This window comes from Rhamphochromis longiceps, linkage group LG17, assembly GCF_057381845.1.
Source record: "Rhamphochromis longiceps isolate RC_006_pf linkage group LG17, R_longiceps_female_GT1.1, whole genome shotgun sequence".
NCBI lineage: Eukaryota > Metazoa > Chordata > Actinopteri > Cichliformes > Cichlidae > Rhamphochromis > Rhamphochromis longiceps.
In genome coordinates this window covers 26702112-26727370 of record NC_140573.1, presented here as the reverse complement: position 1 = coordinate 26727370, position 25259 = coordinate 26702112, and the positions used below count along the sequence as shown (strand labels likewise).

Genomic DNA, 25259 nt, shown 5'->3' with positions numbered 1-25259 from the left:
GTAATAAAACATGTATTCATTACGTGCTATACTGAAATTATGAATACTTTTTATTGTTTTATCCTTCTGAAGTTTTAACATATTTTGGGGAGTTAAGAGTACTACTAGTTTAAAGATGTGACCTGATTGGCTTAAAGAATGAATTAAATAATCAGTAATTAGTAGACAATGAATATAATCGTTACTTAAATGCCTTATTATGGGGTACTTGCAAAAAATAGCCTGTGTCCCCTTTGGGTTGAAACTAGAGCAGAGGGGGAACTTGAATTGTATGAACTGAAATGTTATTGCCGTCACCCCCTCTTGTGTGGTCACAGGTCTTAGGCATGAATAAAACATGATATTGACACAACAATCTAAGTCCAGTGATTGAGTACCAAATCACCCTTTCTACCTTTGTGAGTCTATTTGGCCTGCCAGTTTCAGAGGGTAAAAAATTAATCATCCAGGCTGTGGAACTTGTTCAGCAGAAGCTAATTAAGAGAAAAGAGCTCAGAAGACCCCAGAGTCACGGCCTCTACCTTAAGGCTTACGGTTTAGTGTAAACGCTTTGTAATGCCTACTCTTTCCAGGAAGTGTTACCTTTGAACAAATGAGTCCTTGACTTGTCACCCCGCTCCTTTATTCTCATGCTCAGAGATAAGCCAATGCAAACGATCCATGGATGGGATTGCTGTTCTATCGTCCTTGCAACTGCTGGTCTTGACTGAGTCTATTTCCATTATCCTGCCCATTGATTTGCTCTAGCGCCTTTGTCACAGCAGTGCTGTTAATGTAATTGAACGGGGCTTCTTTTTTTCCTCTTCCTCTGTCCCCTTGGCATGAGTACCCACACACATATACATATTTACTCACACCCATTCTCTCTCTCTCGCTTCCCAGATGTTGCCAGGGCTATTGAGCTGCTGGAGAAGCTGCAGGAGTCAGGCGATGTTCCCGGTCACAAGCTCCAATCTCTGAAGAAAGTCCTTCAGAGTGAGTTCTGCACAGCCATCAGAGAGGTGAGTCACTGCTGCTCTGTGAACACCAACAAGAATTTAGATTGTTTTTCTTGTGTGGGGCTCCTTTGTCATGACCTTTCCCATCTGTCTTCTGTACTGGACCTTTAGTAGAATTTGTGCATAATATGTTTTTGTAATTTAAAACAAAACAATACAAAAAGATAAAATGTGGGAACAATAAGCTGAACTCAGGCGTGACTTTTGCAATGGCTTTATCCATCTAACTCCATTTCTTATTCCACAGGGCTAATGACCCATAAGAGCTTGAAGCACCAAAGACAAGCATTATGTAGCTTTTCTTGAAAGGGCACATGGGCATTGTTAGGAATACCAGCAGTGCAGAGACCCATACGAATAATCTCAACATCTAAACCACAATGAGACAGGAATGTAATTCACTTTTAGATATACATAAAGGGGATAAATAAATATATTAAAAATAGGTTGTCTGGTTATACCCCACCATCCATCATGTGTCTGTGGATGTTGGTTTCTTGGATAACGTTTTAAAAAGAGCTACCTTTAAAAAAAAAATATTCTCAATACTATTACAAAGACTGACATTCAGCCTAATAATTCAACAATTCATGTTTACGTACTGAGTAATTTTTCTATGGGTTAGGGGTATAAAGGATGTCGAATTCCTGGTTTAATTTGGCTCAAAATGAAAGCTTAGAGGACGTCTTCAGTAAAACTGTCATTTTTTTTCAAGAATGCAAAAACTTGCATACAACACCATCTATTTCTCTTTTTCAAAATTTGCGTTAAACGCAGGCACACTTGCCAGTTTATTTAATATCAATCAGTATCAAACATCTGGTATATATTTGCTGACATTTTCTGCTGTGTAACAGACAGTCAGACAGGACCACTATTGGTATTTATTGATGATTGATGATAATGAAAGTTTAAATGAAAATTTAAAAAGTAAAGAAGAGACACCATTCATATGTTTCTACTGTTGACATTGCATAGTTTGCCCACCTGAGGGCACTGCAACTTCCGTTTTGGTAAAGCACGGCCAGCTAATGTGAGCAAAGTCAGGCAGAGAGTATAAGAGTAAACAAATAACCTTACAAAACAAAAGGTTATGGAGTTTTTCTTCCAGCTGTTGCCAACAATGTTTATGTATTTTGCATTTGAAAGAAAAAGATATCGATATTGGAAAATACTGAAATATCGGATTTTGAAATCACTAAATTTCGGTAGGAGGAGTGGTCTTAGAAATTCTGTCACTTGGGCCCTAAGTAGTTCATTTAAAAGAAATGCCACTGCGATTTGTTGGCTTACTTTGAAGATTATCTTGATGTGGTTACTTATAACTTTAAGCGTATTATTATCTGTGGTGCTTGAAAGGCTTGATAGTAGCAAGAGTACTGATTCTGAGTCCTGTAAGCTCCATCAGACCCAAGGAAATAAAAAACAGCAGATAGTCACCTTGTGTTTTTCAAATGAATTTGACACCTGACTTGACATCCAAATCTCTAAACAGCTTTTCGCTCAACATATTTCATATCTTGGCCGAAGGTGAGAAGTAACATTACCTGATAGTTTTATATAATGCAGTGGTGCCAAACTGTGCTGTCAGGTCACTGTAAGTGCCTTGAAACTCAAACCCAAAGCCCACAGTAAGCCTGGAGCAACAACAAGAAAATCAGAGAGTGTAACTTTAAGGCATTGCTGAGCTGCATCAATCAACAAATGACTGCAGCATAATGAAAATGTCAGAGCTTATCGCGCTGCCTTATTACAGCTAGAGCTGAACAGCAGAAGTCAGAGGCACAGTGGGTTTTTGACTGCATAACCCCCCCCCCCACACACACACACACACACATTTAAATGTTCACAGGGCCAGAAAACATCATGAGCATTTCATTAAGTCTAAGGTTTGATAAGCTCGTTAAACTGAATTTTAATTAAGCGAATCCCTGTTAGGGATTGGTTTCAATCGTATTTTACGGGGATGAAGTGAAATGTGAATCGTGAAACTGAAGTTCTTGTTTTTCTCCTCTTGTTAAAATGCTTTCATTCTCATGCACGCAAAACAACCACCCACTGATCCGTCATCTTGAGATCATTCATCAAGACGGCGGGGGTAAGAAGCAAACAAGAGCGTTCGCTCTACGTGGCGCGGCTGCACAGGCTGATAACAACAGATCTTGTGTGTTTAGTGTTCTGTCTGTTGTGATATACTTTAGCACTACCCAGTGACATGGATTTGTTAAGTAAACAGCAGTTTGAAGAGCAGGGAAGCAGATGACAGAATGGCCTCTGTGCTGCAAGTTAATTGTGAACAAAGTGAACATGTAATTTGTTCTGGAATGAAAGACAATTAGCGGACTTCATCAGTATGTTGGGAAGAGCGCCGCTGTATTTTCTGAAGAGAATTGTGTTGTAAATTAAGTAGACATGCAATAAGATTTTACTGCTGCAGGGCAAAAAATAACCATAATATGTTTTGGAAAATCAGTGATATGGGGAATTGTAAGCCAGCTGCTGTAATTCGCACTTTATAAAACTTACTTTCTCAGCTTGTACTTGTTACTTAGAAGTATATATGGGGTAAACAAAATAATAAAGAAGGTCTTAAAATCTGAAGATAAATAATTGCATAAAATATTTTGTCATTTGTTTAAAAGATGAAGAAAACGATGAGTATGACACTTCTGTATTTAACAGGATCTCACCATTTCTTTTACTTTAACAGAGCATAATTAAATGCCATTTCATGCATTAACTGCCATTAGGGTACTGTGATTGATTAAAAAAAAAAAAAAAAAAAAGCTGGTCCGATGTATTATAACATACATAATTTATTTAATCAATTTTTTTAAATATAACATAACTTTTGTCAAAGATGCCTCATATTTTCAGACTCTTACAGTTGTCCCATCCACTTTCTGTAACCACCTGTAGGTAAAGCAGCTTTCTTCTGAATGGCTGTGCTTCGTAAGCTGAATGTTTCAGGATCACTTGGGTGGGGCTTCTGTGCTAACATCCAGAGCTGTGTGCATGAGATGACCATGATATTTAGCCTTACTGACATCATACTGATCTAAGAGTAGAAAAAACTGTCTAGATCAAAGTGGTTACAGCACTCTGATGGCTAAGTGTCTACACGTGTTGATAGAATGTACTGTGCAAACACTGTGAGACACCTACCAGTTCTTTATATTTAGCTTACAAGAACGCTGGCTTTGTTCTATTTTTTAAAACGCCCTGGAGCTATAGTTGTTCAGGCTTTCTGAAGCACTTTTAAAGTTTTTATCTACAGCAGATGAACAGTATCTGAAAGTCGTGCCTGATGCATGGCCTGAAAGATGCATCTAGCCCTTCAATTTGTCCTTCTACTGTCAGAAATGGTCTCAGCGGCTACCAGGAAAGAAGAGAAACGGGGAGAAAAGGCTGAGGTATGCCAAAGAACTGGACTGAAAAAATCAGTGTGAACGCGTTTTTTGAAATGTCTGATTCGGATTGATGTCATTATAGACAGAGGAGATCAGGACAGAGTCAGCAGTGAGTGCAACATGGTGGAGGCTCAGTCATGTTGTGGGGCTGTATTTCAGTCAGTGGTGTTGGGGATCTTGGAAAAACTGATGGAATTATGATCCCAAACACACTGCCAACGCAATAAAAACATACCTGGATAGAAAAACACACAATGGGAAACTATCAGTCATTGCCTGGCTTCCCCAGAGCCTGGACTGAACATTTTTGTAGTGTGGGATCATGTAGAAAAGACTTCCAAAGAATGTCCTTCAAGAACCCAGAGGAGCTGTTCCTGAAGATGAATTCAAGATATGACAAGAACACCTGGCTAAGACAGTTCAGGTTGTGTTGAAGACTAAAGGGAGTCATACTGAATATTGGCTCGTTAGACTTGTACAAACTTTGTATTTGCCTTACATACCGCATATCCATCTATGTTTGCACATGTTTTGATAAATCACTGCCACTTTTCCCATTTTATATAACAAAATATAAAGAAATTAGGGGAGGCTGAAGACTTTTGTACTGCACTATATGCATATATGTGTGACAGAAAATAAGGTAAAGCACGAAAGGTCCCTTTTAGATCAAGGAAACACATCAAAAAGGAGTGTCATGCAGAGTCTGTAGAGGATGATAAAATGTGATATTTGACAAGACATCCAATTTGAACGCCCTTTATAGTCGCAGTTTAATCAGTGAATGCTGGAGATCATTAATTTTTCAGCTTTTGTCTAGACAAATAGAAAAGTAGAAAGTTCGCCAACACCAGCAATGGCACCAATGATCAGAAATTAATTCTGATCAAATGTTACGTAAAACCCATGAAAACATGCAACAGAAGGGATGGGGAATAGTCTTCTGTTCTGCTCTGCTCTGGCCAGCTTGGGGAAGCCTGGCACGTCCTGGCACCAACTGCCCGTCTGGCAACCAGCTGACTGATCCCAGTGCCAGTCACTGGAGTGCAATGACAGTGATTCTCAAAAACCTCATAAAAAAAAGAGCGCGGCAGCAGCAGTAGTTGCTGTTTGCCAAGAGCCAAAGATGCGAAGCACTTCACCCACAAAGAGCTGGCTAAACACAGTCACCAGGGAAACCATCAGAGATGCTGTGGGATTAGTGGGCTGCAGCGAGGACGACTGTGGCTTATAGTCAATGACACATTTGGAAAACCGACGCACTACAACAGCATCTCTCTGTAGTGCTGAGCCAGCTGGAGGACCATTTATAAGTGGTGGTTGTTGCATACTGTAGATTATTACCATTATTATGCGGCGCATTAAATGAGGTCATGTAGTGGAATATCACAGCTCTCAACAGCTGTGTCCTCTGATGCTCTGTTTGCATCAGGAGCAGTTAGCAGAGACAATCTTTGAGTGAAAGGGAATCTCAGTGGGAAAGTAGCAGTTAGGCTGGATTTAATGGTCTGAAATACTAACGCTTTTTTTGATATGTTTGTTTGTGACAAGAGAAAGCAGCTACAGCCACAGGGTTCATTTTTTCTGTCTGGTGATGTCTTCTTCTCACACACAGCCTGCCTTTATTTCAGTCTGTCAATAGGTATTGAAAAATGTTTTTTTTATAATTATTTGAACCGGTAGCTTGTACATAAAGGAAGAATGTAGGCCCTGTAACCCTCTGTAACAGTGCCCTGCTACTATCATGACACTTAACTCAACTGGACGAAGGATGGTGAAGATGGGGCTGCCAGGCAGGACGAGAAAAGCATGATCCCATAAATGATTCATGGATGTAGTAAAGGAAGACTGGTGTGATGTTGGTGTCATAGAAGAGGATGCGAGGGATAGGATGAGATGGAGGCAGAAGATTTGCTGTGGTTACCGAAGAACAAGAAGAAGAAGAAGAAGCAGAAGAAGAAGAGAAATGTTGCACGCAGCTGAAAAACTAGTCCTAGTCAACTGATTCCACAATTGTGAATTCCTGTACTATTACATGTATTTTGAGTGTAAGACAGCACTTGACAGTTGTCTGTATGTATGCAAGACTTTGTACATACATCACCTCTGGATGTTACTGGATGTTTATGTATAGCATGTAGCTGTCTCCAGGTTATAGGCAGCAATTTCTTAAAATTACTGCGTTACTAAAACCGTGATTTTTTTTTTTTTTTGCAAGAATGTCTCATGACAGTGACGTAAGCGAGTGCGACGTTTGTGACAACAGCTGTGTGCAGATCAACAATGGATAATATATCGAGTGCGGGAGAGAGTATGAGCGTGCAGCGTTTAAAGCGTGGAAGTACTGACCTTACTTTGAGTTTGATTCCATAAAAAGTGACAAAAACATTAGTGTCCGTTGCTCACATGGGAAGAAAACTTCTTTTTACAGTGAAAACCCCCCCCCCCCCAAACTTCCTAGCAAGCACCGAACCACGTAATTGGAAATTCACTGAGAAACTTGCAGATTCTTCCACTGACCGCTGCGGCACACCTGCACCAGGGTAAACCTCCGCCTACCCCACTATAGAGCAACAGGACCACTGAGTCTTTGACTTTATTTATTTCCTGCTGTGTTTTAAAATGGTAAATGGACTGGTTCTTATATAGCGCTTTTCTACTCTTCTGAGCACTCAAAGCGCTTTACACAACTTGTGCATTCACCCATTCACACCCATTCACACAAGCACATTTTTCCTAGGTGCTTTCTAACTGACATTCACACACATTCATACTCCGATGAACGCATTGGAGAGCAATTTCGGGTTAGTATCTTGCCCAAGGATATTTGGCATGTAGACTAGGGGAAGCCAGGAATCGAACCACCAACCTTCCGATCAGTAGATGACCTGCTCTACCACCTGAGCTACATCCATGTTAGTGGATGACAAGGTAACTGTCAATATGAAGAATGGACGGCAGGGAAAAGAGCCAGTTCAGCAGTGTTAGAGATAAATGACAACGAGACAGAGTTTGATGAGCTGGTTGTCTTTACTTGCATCTATTTGAAAGAGTGAGTGTAAACACAAAAAATATTTTATTTTATGTGCTGAAATGTGCAGAAAATAGGTTTAAATGTTAAACTAATTTCTTCAAGTCAGAGAATGTTGCATATAATTAAATTTTTGCTTGATGCATAAAGTTAAAAGATTAAAACTAATAAAACAAGTTTTAAAAAGAGACTTTTCCATTTGATTACATTTTGTATGATGGATTATGTAGAAAAAGTAGAATTGGGCTGAAAGATCTATCGCTTTGTTACCTATTCAGGTTATAAATCGTGTTTTTAAAAAGTAACTAAGTAATGAATTACTTTTGAAAATAAGTAATCAGTAAAGTAACGGGATTACCTTTTGGGGGAAGTAATCAGTAATTAGTTACTGATTACTTTTTAACTTGACCAACACTGATTACCATTAACTGAAACATTAAAAGCAAACCTGAAAAAAAAATACAAAATCCCCACTGCTTTAATTTATTTGTCTATTTCTTGTCTTTCTTTGCTTCTTGATTTTTATCTCTAATATCTCAGATGTCTGAATATTACAGAGGAAGAAATAAATCAGTACTTTCAGCCACAAAATGATACCATAATGCAGACAACAAATGCTCATTGTCATGGAATACCTATCTAAAGTGATTGTGAAATCTCGGGAAGTAGCTTTTTACGCTATAATGGCAGTAATTTCAACTCACTGCTGCCTAAAAGGGAAAAAATATCTTTGTAATTCTAAGAAAAACCCACTGCTTTTTAATCCAAAGGAAAATATACTCAGAATTGGTTTTTAACTAGATCAGTTTTTCACTTTGGAGCTGTTTAAAAATTCCTCTCTGTAATCATATTCTAATTCATTTTCACTCACCATAAAACGCAGGTTAAAATAGCTCAACCCTCGCCTTGTACATTTTGATCACGCTCACCTTGTGGGATTTCATTATCACAGATGACCTTTCTTTCCAGTACAAACTTTATCCTGTAATCTATGATATGATTCCTTTTCTTACACACATATTTGAGTTGGTTCATTTCAGAGACAGGGGAGGGGACACTAATCTTGTCTATGGAGTATAAACCTGACTTCCTACTATATGTCTGCGTCAAGAGAATTTGCAAAACATGAATCAGCCTTGTTAGTGGATGACAAGGTAACTGTCAATATGAAGAATGGACGGCAGGGAAAAGAGCCAGTTCAGCAGTGTTAGAGATAAATGACAACGAGACAGAGTTTGATGAGCTGGTTGTCTTCCCCTCGCCACGTTCATCGATGGTGTGGGGGAGAGTCTTGTGTCGCAGCATTAGTTTCACTGCAACACCCTGAATGAGTTGTCCGGGTCAATCAGCCTTGCAAATGGGAAAGGAAGGACACAAGATGAGATGACTGGAAGAGCTAACCAGCTGGAAATGATGGAAGGGAGTGATGTGCGGGATATTGGGTTAGACGGAGCCACGTGACCAATACAGGAAGTGCAATAAGCAGGCTCAGAGCGGCCACGTTTTTCATCAGCTTTGAAATTGCAGTTGATTTTCCACTTCAGCAGAGATTTTCAGTCAGCATAATTGACTGGGATTTGTGTTGATTCCGTCACAATGCCTCCGACTCCCACATCACATTAAGTTAAAGGATGAAAGGTACATTAAGTCAGTCTGTTCGAGCTCTATATTTTCCCTCGGTGTCATGGTTTGCACCACTGAGACGCTAACTATAATGGTTTTCATCCTTAACAAAACTACATTAACCAGACTAAGACCTCCTTTTTCCCCACCCCCCGTCCACCCTCTCCATCTCTCACTAGACAAAACAAGAAGCTGTGTTCCTAAGAAGCACTGCATCAATATTCCCTGTAGGCATCCCTTCCGAGATGGGCTTTGTGATGCTGGTATTCTTTTAGAAAGAATGTGTTTGTGTCCACTTCACCATTAAAACCAGGAATGTGTGGCAAACTAAGCAGAAGGGAGCCATGTAGGGGAGGATGGAGTGGCTGTATTGATGTTGTTGGAAGGACAGTGAAGACATTTGGTTAAAGGAAAGGGGAATTGACAAGATGCCTGCAGGAAAGCTGGCCTTTTTAGAGCAAAGTGCACCCACCACAAGAGGAGGCTGACATTCAAAAGCACAAAGCTGTTAGTCCCATTTTTGGCTCTCTGCAGGGCACTGCAACCAATCAGGTTAAATATGAAGGGAGATATCAACTGTGGATCTTCAGAGCACTGTTATTTAAATATGACGAATAAATAAGCCAGGACATATTATATATTAATATTTTTTTATAGAAAAATCAGTGAACTTGGGAATGGGCTTATATAGTTCAAAGTCAACAAGCTTGTCTTTAGACTGGAGGAAGAAGTCTGAGTACCTGGAGGAAATCCACACAGACACAGGGAGGGCATGCAGACTCCTCATGGAAAGATATTGACCATGTAACAATTGGGCTAACCACTGCAACGCCTTGCTGCTTGTGGTATGGATATATTAGTCATTGTTTATAAGAAAATAAAACATTTAGGGTCAAGATGCCCTGCATGAGCTCTGCTGCTCAACTCGTGAAACAGCAAGGGAGGAACTAGGAAATAATCGAACCATCAGCCAGTTCAGAAGGCTTTTTTTAAATTATCTGTTCAGTCAGAGTGGACACTCAATGTTCCACTGTTCCAAAAAAGAAATTATGCAAATGGTCGTCCTTATTTAATTTAAATCTTCAGCTGATATCCATCCACTTATTTTCCCAAATTACAGCACAGGCTAAATAATTCAGCACTCTTCTTCTCTTTCCTCACACCAGAAGTGTTGTATCTGACGTTCCCAGAGTTGCAGTTACTTTGGCACACCGTATGTGGTATTGCTATGAACATTAAGCAGTAGAAGTAACAGTGAAAGATGGACATGATTTCGAGTCATATTGGATAAAACATTAAGTCCATTTTGTAAATTTTAGTTACGTAGGAGTCAGAAAAGAGGAAAAACACTTTTCGAGGCTTCAAAATGGCACCTTGGTGTCTATCTTTTATACTGTCGATAGATATTATAGGTGTTTTGCCTGTAAATGACTAGTGGGTGAGCAAAGTGACGTATTTAACTAAAACAAACTCTTAGGTTTTTCCAAAGAAAAGTGGACATTACCCTTATATTGGCCAAAAGAAAAGTTGAATCCAGTTGCTGCTCCTCATTACTTGGCTGTGTGTTTCAAACCAGCATCTACGTCTGGGTATCTTTGAGCACTGGTCCGTGTTAAGTTGATTTTGACATTTTTCCAAACTAGTATTTTGCAATTGTCCTCTGAGTCAGTGTTTCCCATCCACTCTGCCGGCCCACATAGGTGTGGCGTGGAAGATTATCTGGCTCCACCTGATTAATACCCTAAGCGACCGGCGTGAGTAACGGGCAGAACAATTACATTATCCTCCCCTAGAGGGCGGTACAACTACCTGCTCTAATTAAATGGGTTGCCAACCGCCAGTAAAACAGTAGAAGACGCAGAAGAAATTACATCATAGTCATGCTGTGAGTGAGACAACGAAGCCCGTAATAGCAATGGATAAATATTTGAAAAGAAAAAGTAGTCAATCTGACCTGGGTCCTAGAAAAAATACAGACTGGGGAAAAATTATCAGTACGCTTTTTGTGACATTTTTGTTTGATGGTGTGCCGTGTGATTTTTCTAGTGTGAAATATGTGCCGTGGCTCCAAAAGGTTGGGAAACACTGCCCTGAGTAATTTAACTAAAGCTTTCACCACACCACCAGGGGGCAGGATTACCAGAGGGCGTGGCGTGCGTTTTTCCACTCTTGCCTTCTGTTTTTGATTGTTTTCTGTGATTTTATTCTTCTTTGTGTGTGCTGACATTTACCTCGTTTTCTTAAGAGGCTTTGCCTTTTGTCAGGCTACAATTCTAAGCAGAAATAGTGCTTAATGAATTACAAGGGTAAATAGTTTACTGCGTTCTCTTGTGGTATAAACTGGTATTACATGAAAGCGCAGCACAACCCTACTTCATCTTCAATCTTCATATCTTGTCAACACAATACACAGATAAATGGATCATATATTCATGGAAGCTGTTTCTTCACATTTAATTACACATAACAATTAAACTATATTACACTCATGAATTTACAATAAGCACTTTAAAAATACTTTTTAAGTGCATTATTTTAGTCAACCCTTCTGAGACTTTATCTGTGAAATAGTTCACTGTTTGTTTGTTTTTTATCCATTGTTGAGGATCAGGGGATCCAAAAGTGAGATGTTGGCCACCCTTATGCTCACCTTGGCCATTTTGATGCATCAGCGATATATACTGAGAGAAACCTGAGAGTTTTTTATTTTCTGGGTATCATTATTTTTCGGCTCACTGCTGTGCCGCCTTCTCAGAATATGCCAAGTATTTCATACGCATTGCAGTGCTATCTGTAACGTCGTGTTTGAATAGGGCCATTACTAAACATTTACATAACAGAGACCATGTTTTAAGGACCAAAATGCTTTACTTTTACAGACAGATAAAGGCCATTTTTCCTACAGACTTCTTGTCTTATAGGTGCTAAGAGAGAGCATTAGAGACTGTTATGGACTGAATAAATAGCTGTAATTAGGACTTGCTGTAGTGTTTTTCTAACAAAGGGATAAAAGAGAGAAATGAAGCTACTGTGTAGTAAGATAGAGGCAAGAAAAACCTTTTGTGGCATTTATAAAGCTGTGCTAAGCCTCAAAAAGTGCAAAGGTGGAAGAAGTCCTCAGGAAAAGGTGTCATTTGGGAGTGGTGTGTGTGTGTGTGGGGGGGGGGGGGACTGCAGGCTCCTCTTATCAAAATGCATCAGCGGCACCATGAATCTACAAAAACATGTTGCGCTCTGAAGTGCACCCTCAAAAGCTAGTCATTTGGTCTTTGAGATTCATGAGCAAACAAGCCGACAGGAGCTCAGGGATATTTTTTTCCATGCTCTTGAGATCTCTACATACAAATATCTGAAGGTTTGCATCCTATGAGTATACACCCTTTTGACGATACAGAAAAGCAAGGCCCTTGTAATGTTTTTGCAGGGATACGTCAGAGCTGCCTGCCACATTCGCCTCCAACAAGCTGCTCTGCTGCAATGAGAGATGTGACGTCATCCAGGAAGTGGAATCATTATTTTATTTCTGAGCCATAATATCCAACATAGCATACACATTCATTCCAAGTCTGCTTTGCATTGAGAAGCTGTTGTTTTTCTGCTGAGAAACATTCGTCAGTTCCATTAAAACGCAGTCACTTATTCGTTGAGTTAATTGCAGATGCCATAAATGTGAGATTAAAACAGCTAGATGATAGTTAGAGAATCTTTCCACTGAAATCAATGCTGCCATTACGGTATTTAATCGAGTCATTTGCAAAAGCAGGCCTTGTGTTACGGGGTGGCAGTCACACCTCAAGGCAATGTTTGGAAAGTGCACTGGCAAGTTGCTGCTTTCTGAAAAATATCTTACAAACAATGCACACAAACTTGACTGATGTTAAACTCCTGATTTCTCTCTGTGCAGGTAATGGGTATGTCTGGTTCAGACGTTCTCTTTAATGTAAAGAAAAAAGTAGGAGGCAGTGAGCAACATTGCAGGCAGAAAAATGGGACTGTTTGTCATCAGCCAAAAAGATTTCAGTCATTATTTTATGACCTTTATTTTGAGGTCCATATTTTTATTCATAGACTCTAGCAGGGGCAGCACAATGGTGCGCTGCTTAGATCCGAGAGAAGAAAAACTCCCTAAAATCAAGGATTTAGAGCAGACTGAAGTCTGAGCTTTACTTCAACATATCCCGATCTCATCATCATTAGAAACTATGCCCATCGTTAATATGAGCATACACAGCTGAATTAGTTTACATGTAACATATCCTTGGATTATATTTCTTATTATGTGACAGTAGCACTGGGTCAGATTTCTGACTACTCTATAGCTGCAAAACATACACAAATTAGATCAGGCTGTTTGTTTTAGTGTGTGAATTGGTACTCCTCTAGTATATCTTCAGTTACCGCATGTTACCCACGAGTCAACATTGGCCATGGTCTCCTCTTTTATAGTCTCCGAACAAGTCTGCTTGTAAGGTTTTCTTAAAAGCCACATCTAAACAGGAAAGGTCAGCTGTCTGCACTTATTCTGTCTGCTTCAGCAAATAGAAAACTTTTTTTTTACCCAGATGGACATGCTCACTAACCCGTGTTTTAGCACCGGCTCAGTCCCGGCAGAATCTGTTACTTCTTGTTCTGTTGACTTTTTATGCTGTCTGTAACACCACAATATGCCTCGTTTGTCAACATGAAAGTTTAAAGGAGACAGAGTAAGTAATCCCTGTAACCCCAAAGCTCAGGCTTTAGACAGTTTTCAGACAGAGCCTCTGTTTCAGACAGTTCTGATCTACCTTTTAGGTCAGTGAGAGGGGATATTCCTAATATGGTCATCTCAGGAAAACCGGTCTGGCCAGGTGCACAGAATTCCCACCCATTTGTTGTTCAAACTCTCTGTTAATAAGGGACAGGAAGAAAACTTGCTTAAAGAGAGGGGATTGGGAGCTAAAAGGATGGATGAACTTGGGGTTATTTTGAATCGTGAATCATGCAGACCTACTCTGGTAGAGTCCAGAGTCTCCCCTTTAATATACATTAACGAAAAAAGAACATCTGACTTTTTCTACAGTAACAGAAATTCTTCTCTGTCTGCATCAACGCAAAATTCTCTCTCCCTTATCTGTCTAGCTGCTGATAACACCAGCGTGTTTGCAGAAAGTCATCGTGCCGGATCGTAATAGGATTTTCTGTTACAAGATGTTATTAAATACAAAGGCTTGAGCGAGGCCCTATCACTTGAGGGTTACTTTGAAATACTAGGAGCAATATTACTGCTCATAGATTAGGGATCAGTCTATGCCATGTGCTTCCTGAGAGTTTGCTATTGTACACATGCAAGTGTGCACAGCCTTCTGTGGAAGGAAACCATTATTTGACTATGAAAAGAAGAGTTTGAGCTCATGTGCAAGTTGGTGGATTCAGATTTCAACCACATGCATCTCTGTCTTCATTTCTTTCAGGTGTACCAGTATATGCACGAAACAATTACAGTGAATGGCTGTCCAGAGTATCAGGCCAGGGCCACGGCTAAGGTAAGAACTGTGTTGGAAATTTGGCTCAGCAATAAAATCATAATATATAATTACTGAAAGCTGTAACTAATGACTCGGGAGCTGTCTTTTAATCACTTTACCCAGTGATTTCATTCTCATCATTTCATTTCATTTGGCCAAAGCTGCCTGAAATCAGCAAACTACATCCTTTGATAATGGCCCTCATTAAGAGTGTGTGGGTCATCAAGCAATGACACACGAGTGCCAGTTTTCCAAGAATAAAACCAAAGCGTCGCTGTTAGTCTCATCTGCTAAAAGACTGTCTAACAGATTCACATTTATGACATTTCATTTCTTTATCTATTGAGAGAGCACACACATAAAAGGCAAACAAGTTTGTGTTTACACGGGATGGGAACAACTAACATATTTTACATCCTTTTTTTCAAACCATTTTCTTTAACTTCAAGTTTACACGTATATTTGACCACAGACAAAATGTGCAGATGGACAGGCAACTAGCTGTAGACCAGAGTTATCTCATTGATATAAATTACGAACATTTTATTAATTTGTTTGTTTGGAAAGGTCTAAGATTCTTCTTTAACCTGATATACACTGACTGGCTACTTTGTTAGGTGCTCATTAATGAAAACATCTAATCAGCCAATCATGGCAACAACTTGGTGTGCTTAGGCATGCTCTAAGCCACCTGCTGCAGTCCAAACAGAGCATCAGAATAGAGACAAAAAGTGATTTAAGTGAGTTTGAAAGTGACATGGTTGTTTTTGATCTGAGCAGTTCATGAACTGCCGAGCTACTGGGATTTTCCCACAAAATCACCCCTCAGGTTTACGGAAAACAGTCCAAAAGAGGGAACGAGAAAAATCCAGTAAGCAGCAGTTCTCTGGGACAAAATGCCTTGTTGATGCCAAAGGTCAGGGGAGAATAGCCAGACTGCTTCAAGCTGACAGGAAAGCAACAGTAACTCAAATACAACAAAAGTATTCAAGTATCTTCCCTTCTATCAATGATTCAGGCTGCTGGTGGTGGTGGAGAATGGTGTGGGGCATATTTAGCACAATTTGGGCCCTGTGGTACCAACTAAACACTGAATAAATGAGTTCATTGTACTCAAACGGCCTCCACACTCACCAGATCTCAATCCAATAGATGTGATGGATGTGACGCAATTGGAGATTCTCACCCTGGATGCGCAGCCGATAAATCTTTATCTGCAACGGCGTGATGCTATCACGTCAATATGGAACAAAATCGCTGAGCAATGTTTCCAGCACCTTGTTGAATCTTTGCAATGAAGACAAAACAGGAATTTGCATTTCAAGGTAGAGGTGTCAAAAGGTTGAAAATACTGTTGGTCAAAATGCTGTTAGTCAGTTTTTAAATTGCGATTTAAGAACTGACACTATGTTCATGTAGGAAAAAGGTATATGTTAAGGCGTTGTATATGGAGAGTGTTGGCAGTGCTCACCTCAAAAATAATTTGCAGTATAACTAGAGCTGGGCGATATGAGATTTTTTCATATCACGATATGTTTTTTTCATTTCAGGCGATAACGATATCTATCACGATATAAGCCAAATAACTATATTTGTAAGATTTAAATGTGCCGTTGCTCACAAGTAAAATGTGAAATAATCAGCAGCTTGTTTTGATTTAAATATTTATTTCTCATAATAAGTTCAACAGGGTAGATGTACTTAAGGAACATGAGACTTTTTCAGATAAATAAAGGCAAATATTGCAAACTACACAAAAGGCAGCCACTAAAGCGTTTAAGTTTCAAAATAGAACAAACGAAACAGACTACTAAATTGTCAATTCCACTTAGAAACAAAATATTAATTCTAAAAATAAATCTTAGTTTGTTTTACAGAAGAACAGACAAAACTGACTAACTTTTGTCAATATCAAATAAACTGAGAACTAAAAGGAAATTCTCTTTTTTTTTTTTTTTTTTTTTTTCTAAATGACATCAGAAACAGCAGTATGCGACATTACGTGATGGCAGAGCTTCAGTTCATCCTTTGTCATTTTTTTTTTTTTTTTTTTTTTTTTTAAATAAATAGGACAGGGGGAATGAATGAGAGAAAGAAAGAAAACCAAAGGGGAGAAGAGACGGTGAGAAGGGGGGGGAAGAGAGAGAAAAAAAAAAAAGAACTCCTGGGTCACCTGTATGGAGAAAAAAAAAAAAAACAAACAAAAAAAACAAACAGAGGAGACAGCAAACAACAAAGAGCAACATAATAATAGAGAAAACAAAGCACCATCACAATAAACTAGCTAGTCATAGGTATGCACACATGGGTATTCACAGACGCGGACTAAAGCTTTCTTGGCTGCTGCCTCAAAGCACACTGTGCGCTGTCTATCTTGCGTGCTGCACAATATCGTTTATTATTTAGTAAATATTGATATCTATGACTAAAAGGAAATTCTCAATCTCTCCTTGTTGTATAGCTGAGCTTTTCAAACACTTTTAACAGTTACTTTAGTCTGACAAAAGCCGAATGACGAATTAGCGCTTCCAGTCAGAGACTGAGGCTACGTCCACGGGTACACGGGTATTTTTGAAAACGGAGATTTTCCGTTTTCGTTTTAAAAAAGAATCCCGTCCACACATAAAGGCAGAAATGAAGGAAAACGCTGCTATGAACATGCCAAAGCAGCAGGTGGCGCTAGATTCCTAACCGTGCAGAAATGTTGGCCAATCAGAAGTCTAGAAGCCTCGGTGGGAAAAAGTAAACAAAGCTGGGGCATAGAAGCAGAACCGAGTCGTATGTGTGGAGGGACAGTAACTGTGTGTATATGTAAGCATTTAAACACTGCAGAGAGTAGAATTAACAGTATTGTAGAAATTCATTTCACCGAAACAATAACGTGGCGCACAGTGTGACGCATGCACCAGTTTATTGTATTTCCAGACTTGTTTTCGGCACAATTTACAGTGCACGCTACTCTGTTTTTTGTCAGACTTGAAATAGCCGAAATACCTTCACACTACGGAACTTCTATGGCTCTTCCGTTCGACAATCTCTCCGGCATTGGAACCATCATCTGTTTTCTCTTCGGTCACGCTCGGTTGATTTTTCTAGTCGGCACACTCATTTCCTCCATTACGCGCTGGCTCCATTACCCGCTGGCTGCTTCCCAAACAAACACACGTGCGGCTTGGCACTTGTGCTGTACGTAACAAGTCACGCGACGTGACGCTGCGGCTGTGATTGGTTCGGCTCTGCGCTACTTAATTTGGCTGACCTTTTTTTTCTTTTTCTTTTTTTTTTTTAAGAGGACAAGAGCGGCGAGGTCTATCGCGATAGCTTAATTTCTCTATCGAGTAAAAGTTATATCGCGATACATATCGTTATCGTTCTATCGCCCAGCTCTAAGTATCCGGTTGTTCAGTCTGACGTCACTAGCCGTGTCTGGGTCTAAACTCCGCTGCAGGTCCATATATCAAACGACCACTATGGCATTACTGAGAGTTGAAAAACTGTCTAAAGTCTTTCATCTTTAATAAAATGATCAGCGTTCTGCTCTACCAGGTGTAACAATTGCGTTTAACATCCAGGCATCCATGAAAACGGAATTTATGACATTTAACGGAGTTAGAAGTTAGCAGGGAGTTAGCTCGCTAGCTTCTATCTAAATACAATATAGCATGTCCTGACTGCGGGGTTTTGGAAACAAATTAAAATGTACAGCTCTGTTATCACTTCCAGCATAAATGAAGACAGGAAACTAAACAGCAGTGACGTTTGTAGGGTTACTGAAGTTTGGCTAGCTGGTATATAATGATGTGCTACGTGACCGCTAGCGACACAGCTATGTTAGCATAATATAAACAAGCTAACTTTTTTTCCACTCGATAAAAGTTACCGTGAGTGTTCTCGGTGGTCAGGAACAAATGTAATCGCATGGCAGGATGCTGTAAAAGGACCAAACTTCAGCCAGGAGAACAACTGAGATAATCCATCCACAATACGAGGTTAGTCAGTCATATACTGCTGCATGGGCTGGGCTGTAGTTACATCCTAAGGTTTTAAAAACCGAGCTTAAATAAATGATTAGCAGTAATAAAAGCCGAGGGAGGTCAACAGTGATCACTGACTGTTTTAGGAGCTTTTTGAGATCAAATATAAGAAAATACATAACATTAAACATGTTAACAACACAAAAGCCATATTAAACGCAGACTACTTTAGACCCGGAAGTAGGATTTGTCGCGTCATCACTGAACAACCGGATAATCGATCATTTCTGCGTAGGGACTGTCAGAAGGTGGTGCTGGTGTATTTAAGCGGCTGCTGTAGAGTTGTTGTTTGAGGGAAAATAGCACGACTCATAAGGTCAAACAAAGTTGGAATCAATACTGTCAGAGTACACTTTACCAGAAGAAAGACAGGCATTACAGACCAGAACGAGCTAAATGTTTATCTCAAAGGCTGAAGTAGAAGCTCTTCATCCTTGACTCAACAGTCATCAGTTACTTAATGTCTTTCATTCGAGCTGTAAATCGGTCTTTAATTATGTCTAATAGTCCTCAAGACTCTTCCAATCAGCAGCTGCTAGATTCTCTTCAACTCATTCAACTTATTTCTCTTATGGAAACACAGTTGTCTTGACTTTATCTTCTGAATGTTTGCATTCACGAGCTTTCATTTATTTACAATTCAGCACTCAGAACAAACAGAGCTTTTGATTGAGAGGTCATAAATGTCATGGATGCAAGTTAATTGTTAAAAAAACCCCATCTTTTTTATGCTTTGGTTTATCCCACCTGATTATTTAAGATGTCCAACGATTTTTTTTCTTCTGCTGGCTATTTAGAAAAGGTCCCATCCATATCACAGGTGAAAGAGGTGCACTGCGTGAGTGGAATAAGCAGATTGTGGTATTCAAAAGAGATGAGCTTGACCCGCTTGACTGAAGCAGGACGTTTCATCAGCACATCACAAGCAAGAGACACAAGCTTTCATGAAAGAAGATAAAGAGAGGGAGAGATTGCCTGATTTAAAGTGCAGAGGAGGAAGAGAAGGGTGGGATGCGATGAGGAGCACTCATAGAGCATGTCCTTCATTGGTTCAGTGTAGAGTCCACTCCTCTCATCGCCGCGAGTGGGTGGAGGACGAGAACAGAAAAGGATGACATAAACAAAGGGATACAAGTCTTTGTGTATGAACACAGAGAGGCTTCAAACGATGAGAGCTGCTTGCCAGTCCTTTTCTCATTTTGTTTGGCTCCACTAATGCTACACCTCCAGAATAGTCCTGCAGAGTTTGGTAAAATACAATTCAATATCTGTTAAAAGGAATCACTCAATATTTTAAGAATTACATCTTTTCACTGTTTTACTTTGAGTTAGATAAAGAGATCAAATCCTCATGCCTGCTGTTAACTATTGAGCTAGAGCTGGGAGGTGGTTAGCAGAGGGAAACAGCTAACTTAACATTCAGAGTTCAAAAATTCTCCTTCCAGCACCTGTCAGTCACTAATACTGTACATGTTGCATGTGTCAATCTATATAGAAAGACAGACATTTGTGGGAGGCATCTTTTAAAATGAAAGGATTATGTCTGCTATAGCTGGAATGCTCTCATGAGAGGAAAACCAGGCTATTGGGGGCCCCCAATTTTACAGTGACAGGGGTCTCCAACTTAAATGAGCTGTAGGCTACTGCTGGCACTGTCATCTCATGTGAGGGCCACTTTAGTGTTCAATGAGTACAAAACAAACATGAAAACACCCACAAATGTTTCAGAAAATGTAGTGTTGAATTTTTAATATTATATAACAAGACAAAACTGCAAATGTGAACGCAATTTTTTAACTAACTGAAGCCTTTCATTGAACTACAAACTGGTACTCACTTTCTAGCCCGACATGTGGCATCACAGTTTTGTTCGTATTTAACAAAATAAAAATGCAGACATAAGTGTGCACATTAGTTTTTGACTGCTAGCGAAAATTGTTTTTTTTTACAAATAACTCTCACTGAACTAACACAGCCAATCCCTCAATATGTTTGTACTTTCTGCTCATATTGGCTTCGTATTAAGTCATTTTTTGCTTTTTAAAGAACTTATTTTAACATTGCACTCAACAACAAACAAATCCTCCCTAACAAAAAAGTAACTTCACGGGCCAAATTGCATTCTATTTCTTCACGTCAGTATAGCAAGTAGGGGTGACGTGGGCCGCAAGTGGCCCTGGGGCTACGAGTTTGAGACCCCTGATTTAAACAGACTTCCATAAATAGACTGTACAGAGCATTAAAGATATCCTATCATCCCCCAAGTGGAGCTAGGTGTGGCTGTAGAAGGGGTTACAAAGGGGTGCCTCTTCTAGCTGCTTCTAGTATAATCTTCTTTTGTGTTTGTGGCTCATGTAAACTGCAGGGAGACCTCAGGGAGACTAGCCATGTGACTGAAGTGGAAAGTAACTGAAATACAGTCTTTTGGTGCGGTACAGCAAAAGACACCAAACAGTTTGGTGAACAAAGTGAAATAAACTAAGGAAAAAAAGAGAAACTTCACTAGAGTAGCTATTACTGCTAAGCTATTCAGATACATTTAGGGAGTAAAGAGCGAACTTTTTCAGGTCTCTTATGTAGTCAGCAGTTGTCTGGACCGTGAATTCCTGTTCCATTCATTGGTAATTATTTTCAAATCTGTTGAATTTAAGGAAATTGAAACCAGACTGAAATTGTCAGTGTGGTTTTAACATATGCAACCCCTCTTTTATTTTCTAAAAGAAGCATTTATCAACATGCAACCAGCGCCTCCTTAAGGATGATCCTTCACTTCCGTTTATTCCATTACGGTAATAACATCCTCGATTTAGCGTCTTAACGTGCCAGAGCTGCCAGGAGTTCACAACAAATTTTCTTCCATTGCATTCAGTCTTGTGCCATTTCACTCACTTTCTCTACATGGAAGCTGTCGGTAGTGGTGCAAGGCAATAATTTCCTTTTCCAATAATTTCCTTAAATATAAAATGTGATGTTGGTTAAAATGTCTGATCCTTGAGAAAGTTCCCCATACTCCCAATAGGCCCTTTAAGGCTTTCCAGTCTAATCTTGTAGTCGTCTGACTCCATAGGTTTCTCGTCTAAATTGTGGCAAGAGTAGGTGTATTTCCCAACCTGTCAAAATATTTTTAAACAGGATGCACTAAATATGACACATTTTTAAACAAACTCTGTTCAGGATTTTATTTTTTCTTCTCTCAGAGGGAAGGATTCTCTGTCAACAAAGACAATCGTGTCATCTTCTGAAGTATCCTGAAGTTTCTCGAGTGGGTTCCATTGTCTGATCTTAAAAATAACATCTCATTAATGATTAGAAGAGATGTTATTTTTAAGTCTTTTTCTATGTCCCTTTTTTCTCTTAAGAACAAAGCATTTCAAACTCTCTCCCTCACACATTTAAAAGTTACTTCTTCTAAATCTGTAATAAAAATGCACAAATTCATTGGGCAATTAAGCACACAGCTAAGGGTTTGAAGTGGCTTAGCTGTGGGGATCTTCCCAACTGGGAACACTGGATATTTTTGAAAGTGCTTTACTCCCTGCAGAGATATCCACAAGGACCACAATTGCACATAATCAGCATCAACATATGGGGAAAGACATTCATACTGTATTGCAGTGAGAATGAACTGCAACAGTGATGAAATACATGACAGAGTTTCGGTTTATCTCGAGTGCTTTAGTTGGTGAGAGAAAAATCTGCAGACATCCAAGATTTGAGTTTCACTTGAACAACTCAATTCACTTTGATCGCATTGTTAACTTAATCAATTCAGCCTCTAATATCTGGCCCGAGGTTTTTATTACTGATCTTAAAGGAGGCGGAGATTATCAGAGCAGCCGGGGGGGGGGGGGAAGCAAAAAAAACAGGGAGGTGATGCTAAAATGACTTCAGATACTTTAAGCCAGACTTTTACAGTGTTGTGTGCCTACCGAGTATCCTCCAGCAAGTGTTTCATTTAAAATGCCCCCCGTGCGTGAGAGGCACCGGCCATCTGCCAGATTGTTTTTCATTCACAGAAAGCCCGATAAAGTTGTGAAGGTCGATGAGCTGCGAGGCCCGGGTGGCGACGGTATGCATGCTGAGGAGCTGCTGCTTATTTTAACAGCAGGCCAGGGAGGGTGAGTGGGAGCAGCAGAAGAAGAAAGGCGAAGGACAGAGCGAGAGAAGGAAGGAGAAGGGGGGAGTTGTCATAATGCAATAAGCAGATTAATAGGCAGCGGGAGGGGAGAGAGAAATGAGGAGTAATAAATGTGGATCTGAAGATGCATATGAATATGGAAGAGATTGCAGATGCGGGGATGATGCCTGGAGGGAGCCTCAAAGACCTCCAGTTGCCAAGCTCCTCGTCTGCTGCTGGGAATTTCGATTCACATCTGCAAAATCAAAACAGAACTCACCCCACCCGTACTTTCTTATCCTTCCTTTCCCCCATCTCGCACACCATAAATGATGCTGACTTGACAGCGAGGAACCTGTGGCATCGCATCTGTGGATCTTTGGGCACAGGCTCTCTGTTCACCTGCCACGAGCTTTCCCAGCTCGGCTAACAAGCTCCTCGGTGCTTTGTTCTAAATGTACAAGGAGTGTGCAGCTTGGCTTGTGATTCAAAGGAACTTCACCCAGCTGGAAGGGATACACAGGGTGGAAGTGAGATGTGTTAATCCGTGTGCTTGGAAAGACCAGAGAACTTCTCATGTGGAGTCTAAATCCCAAGCCCAGACCAAATCCTGACGCTTTGTTACGGCCGTCGTCGCTTAAATGAGAAGGTGCGTCAGAGGTTCGCGAGCAGCTTTGCAGTCTCTTTGTAATACTTCTAAAATGTGTTCTTCCTTTGCTTTTATTTTCACACTACAGAAGAGAATGAGAAGCTAGTGTAAGCTGCAGAGCTTTCAAAAAGAATTGCTGATTTGATTGAAGATGTGGTTTGCAAAAGCTGCAAATCAGATTTCAGACGAATATCTTTGCGCCGTCTATAATGAGGGCACTATTTAAGAAGCTGCTGTGTGCCTCTGCCTTCTTTCTCATCTTGGTTATGTTTTTCTCTCCACTGTTTAACTAAAAGGAGAAGAAATAACTCACTTCTTGCCCTAATACTTGATTTACTCATAGAATGAGACATTTACTAAAGTTTTTTTGCATTTCTTGGGAAACTGACCTGGCACAGTTCAGGCATTCGCTCCACTTTTTTAATGTGCACTAATATCTTTAATATCATACGCATAATGCGGAACATTAGATTGTATATAAAAGGACTGGTATTACGCTGCGAATGTAATTATTCATTGTGAAATAATAATACAATAATGTGCCATCAAATCTCTTGTAGTAATTTTAGATATATCGTACTCCCCTTCAAATGGTTCACAATGGTTTGGTCCACACCTGTACTTTTCAGAGGTGAATGTAAAATAAAGGATGTGTGAGAGACCTTGTTCTTTAGAATAAAACTTATTTATGATTTCTCGTGAGTTCCCCTTAGGTGCTTCTTGGTCTCCCCCCCTCATTAAAAAATCCTGGAAACTCCTTTTGCTTTAAGGCACTTTCACATTTTAGAACCTAAGGCTACATCTATCATTTTTGTACAGTCTATGATTAACCCATGGATATTTGCATATTGCATAATATATATAATATTACTTTTTTGCACACACAAAGTTGAACCTTGTATTAAATCTTGTGTGTCAAAAAAATATACGTAGAAGTGTATTTTTGTCAGAATTCATGTCTAATTAACCGTCTAATTCATTGGAATAACTAATAAGCCCTTTACCTTTTTTTCCTCTTCCTTCAGGCCACAGTTGCGGCCTTCGCAGCCAGTGAAGGTCACTCTCACCCGCGGGTGGTGGAGCTACCGAAGACGGACGAAGGGCTGGGCTTCAATGTGATGGGCGGCAAAGAGCAAAACTCACCTATCTATATCTCCCGCATCATTCCTGGAGGCGTAGCTGAGAGGCATGGCGGCTTAAAGCGAGGGGACCAGCTCCTGTCTGTGAATGGAGTGGTGGGTCTCGCCAGACTAACGTTCTGATCCAGCATGTGGGAAAAGAAGATCAATGGATTGAAAGTAGAGTGTAGATAAGCTTGTCAACCCCTGTTTAAGCTTGTTTCCAAAAATATATTTTTAGCAGCTTCCTGCCATGTATATGATTTCTAGTTTGATATGTGAGTCAACAATCACAGGAGTTATTGAGGTCGCAAGGTTGCATGTTGTGAATAAGTAGCAGAAATTTCTTCAGCTGCTGGAGAGATATGAGCATCATACACTGTAAGCTAAGCCTTCTCATTTCACTTGATCGTGAGGTAATAATAGTGGAGAAAATATTCTTTTTTTTCTTTGAAGGGTTACTATTTTTAAAAATATATATATATTAAAATCAGCCCCCTTTAATATTCTACTCTTTCCGCGGCTCTGAAACCCCTGCAGAGTGTAGAGGGAGAGCACCACGAGAAAGCAGTGGAGCTACTGAAGGCAGCCAAGGACAGCGTGAAGCTGGTGGTTCGCTACACCCCCAAAGTGCTGGAGGAGATGGAGGCCCGCTTCGAGAAGCTGCGTACGGCCCGGCGGCGTCAGCAGCAGCAGCTCCTCATGCAGCAGCAGCAACAGCAGAATCTGGCCTCTCAGCAGAACCACATGTCGTAGGTGAGGCGCTTCATTGCTT

The 25259-nt window shown here is 40.0% G+C and overlaps 1 protein-coding gene across 2 annotated transcripts in view; it reads left to right on the top strand.

The window, feature by feature from the left end:
* The window catches only part of lin7a (lin-7 homolog A (C. elegans)), a 51124-nt gene that overhangs the window by 19132 nt on the left and 6733 nt on the right, over positions 1-25259 (top strand). Inside the window, exons 2-5 of one of the 2 annotated variants that reach the window (XM_085386929.1) lie at positions 883-1001; positions 14513-14584; positions 24392-24601; positions 25025-25236. In XM_085386929.1, the coding sequence (XP_085243055.1) occupies positions 883-1001; positions 14513-14584; positions 24392-24601; positions 25025-25236 (613 nt within the window). Of the gene's footprint in view, positions 1-882; positions 1002-14512; positions 14585-24391; positions 24602-25024; positions 25241-25259 lie in introns of both variants that reach the window. The other variant, XM_085386930.1, reaches the window with a different exon arrangement.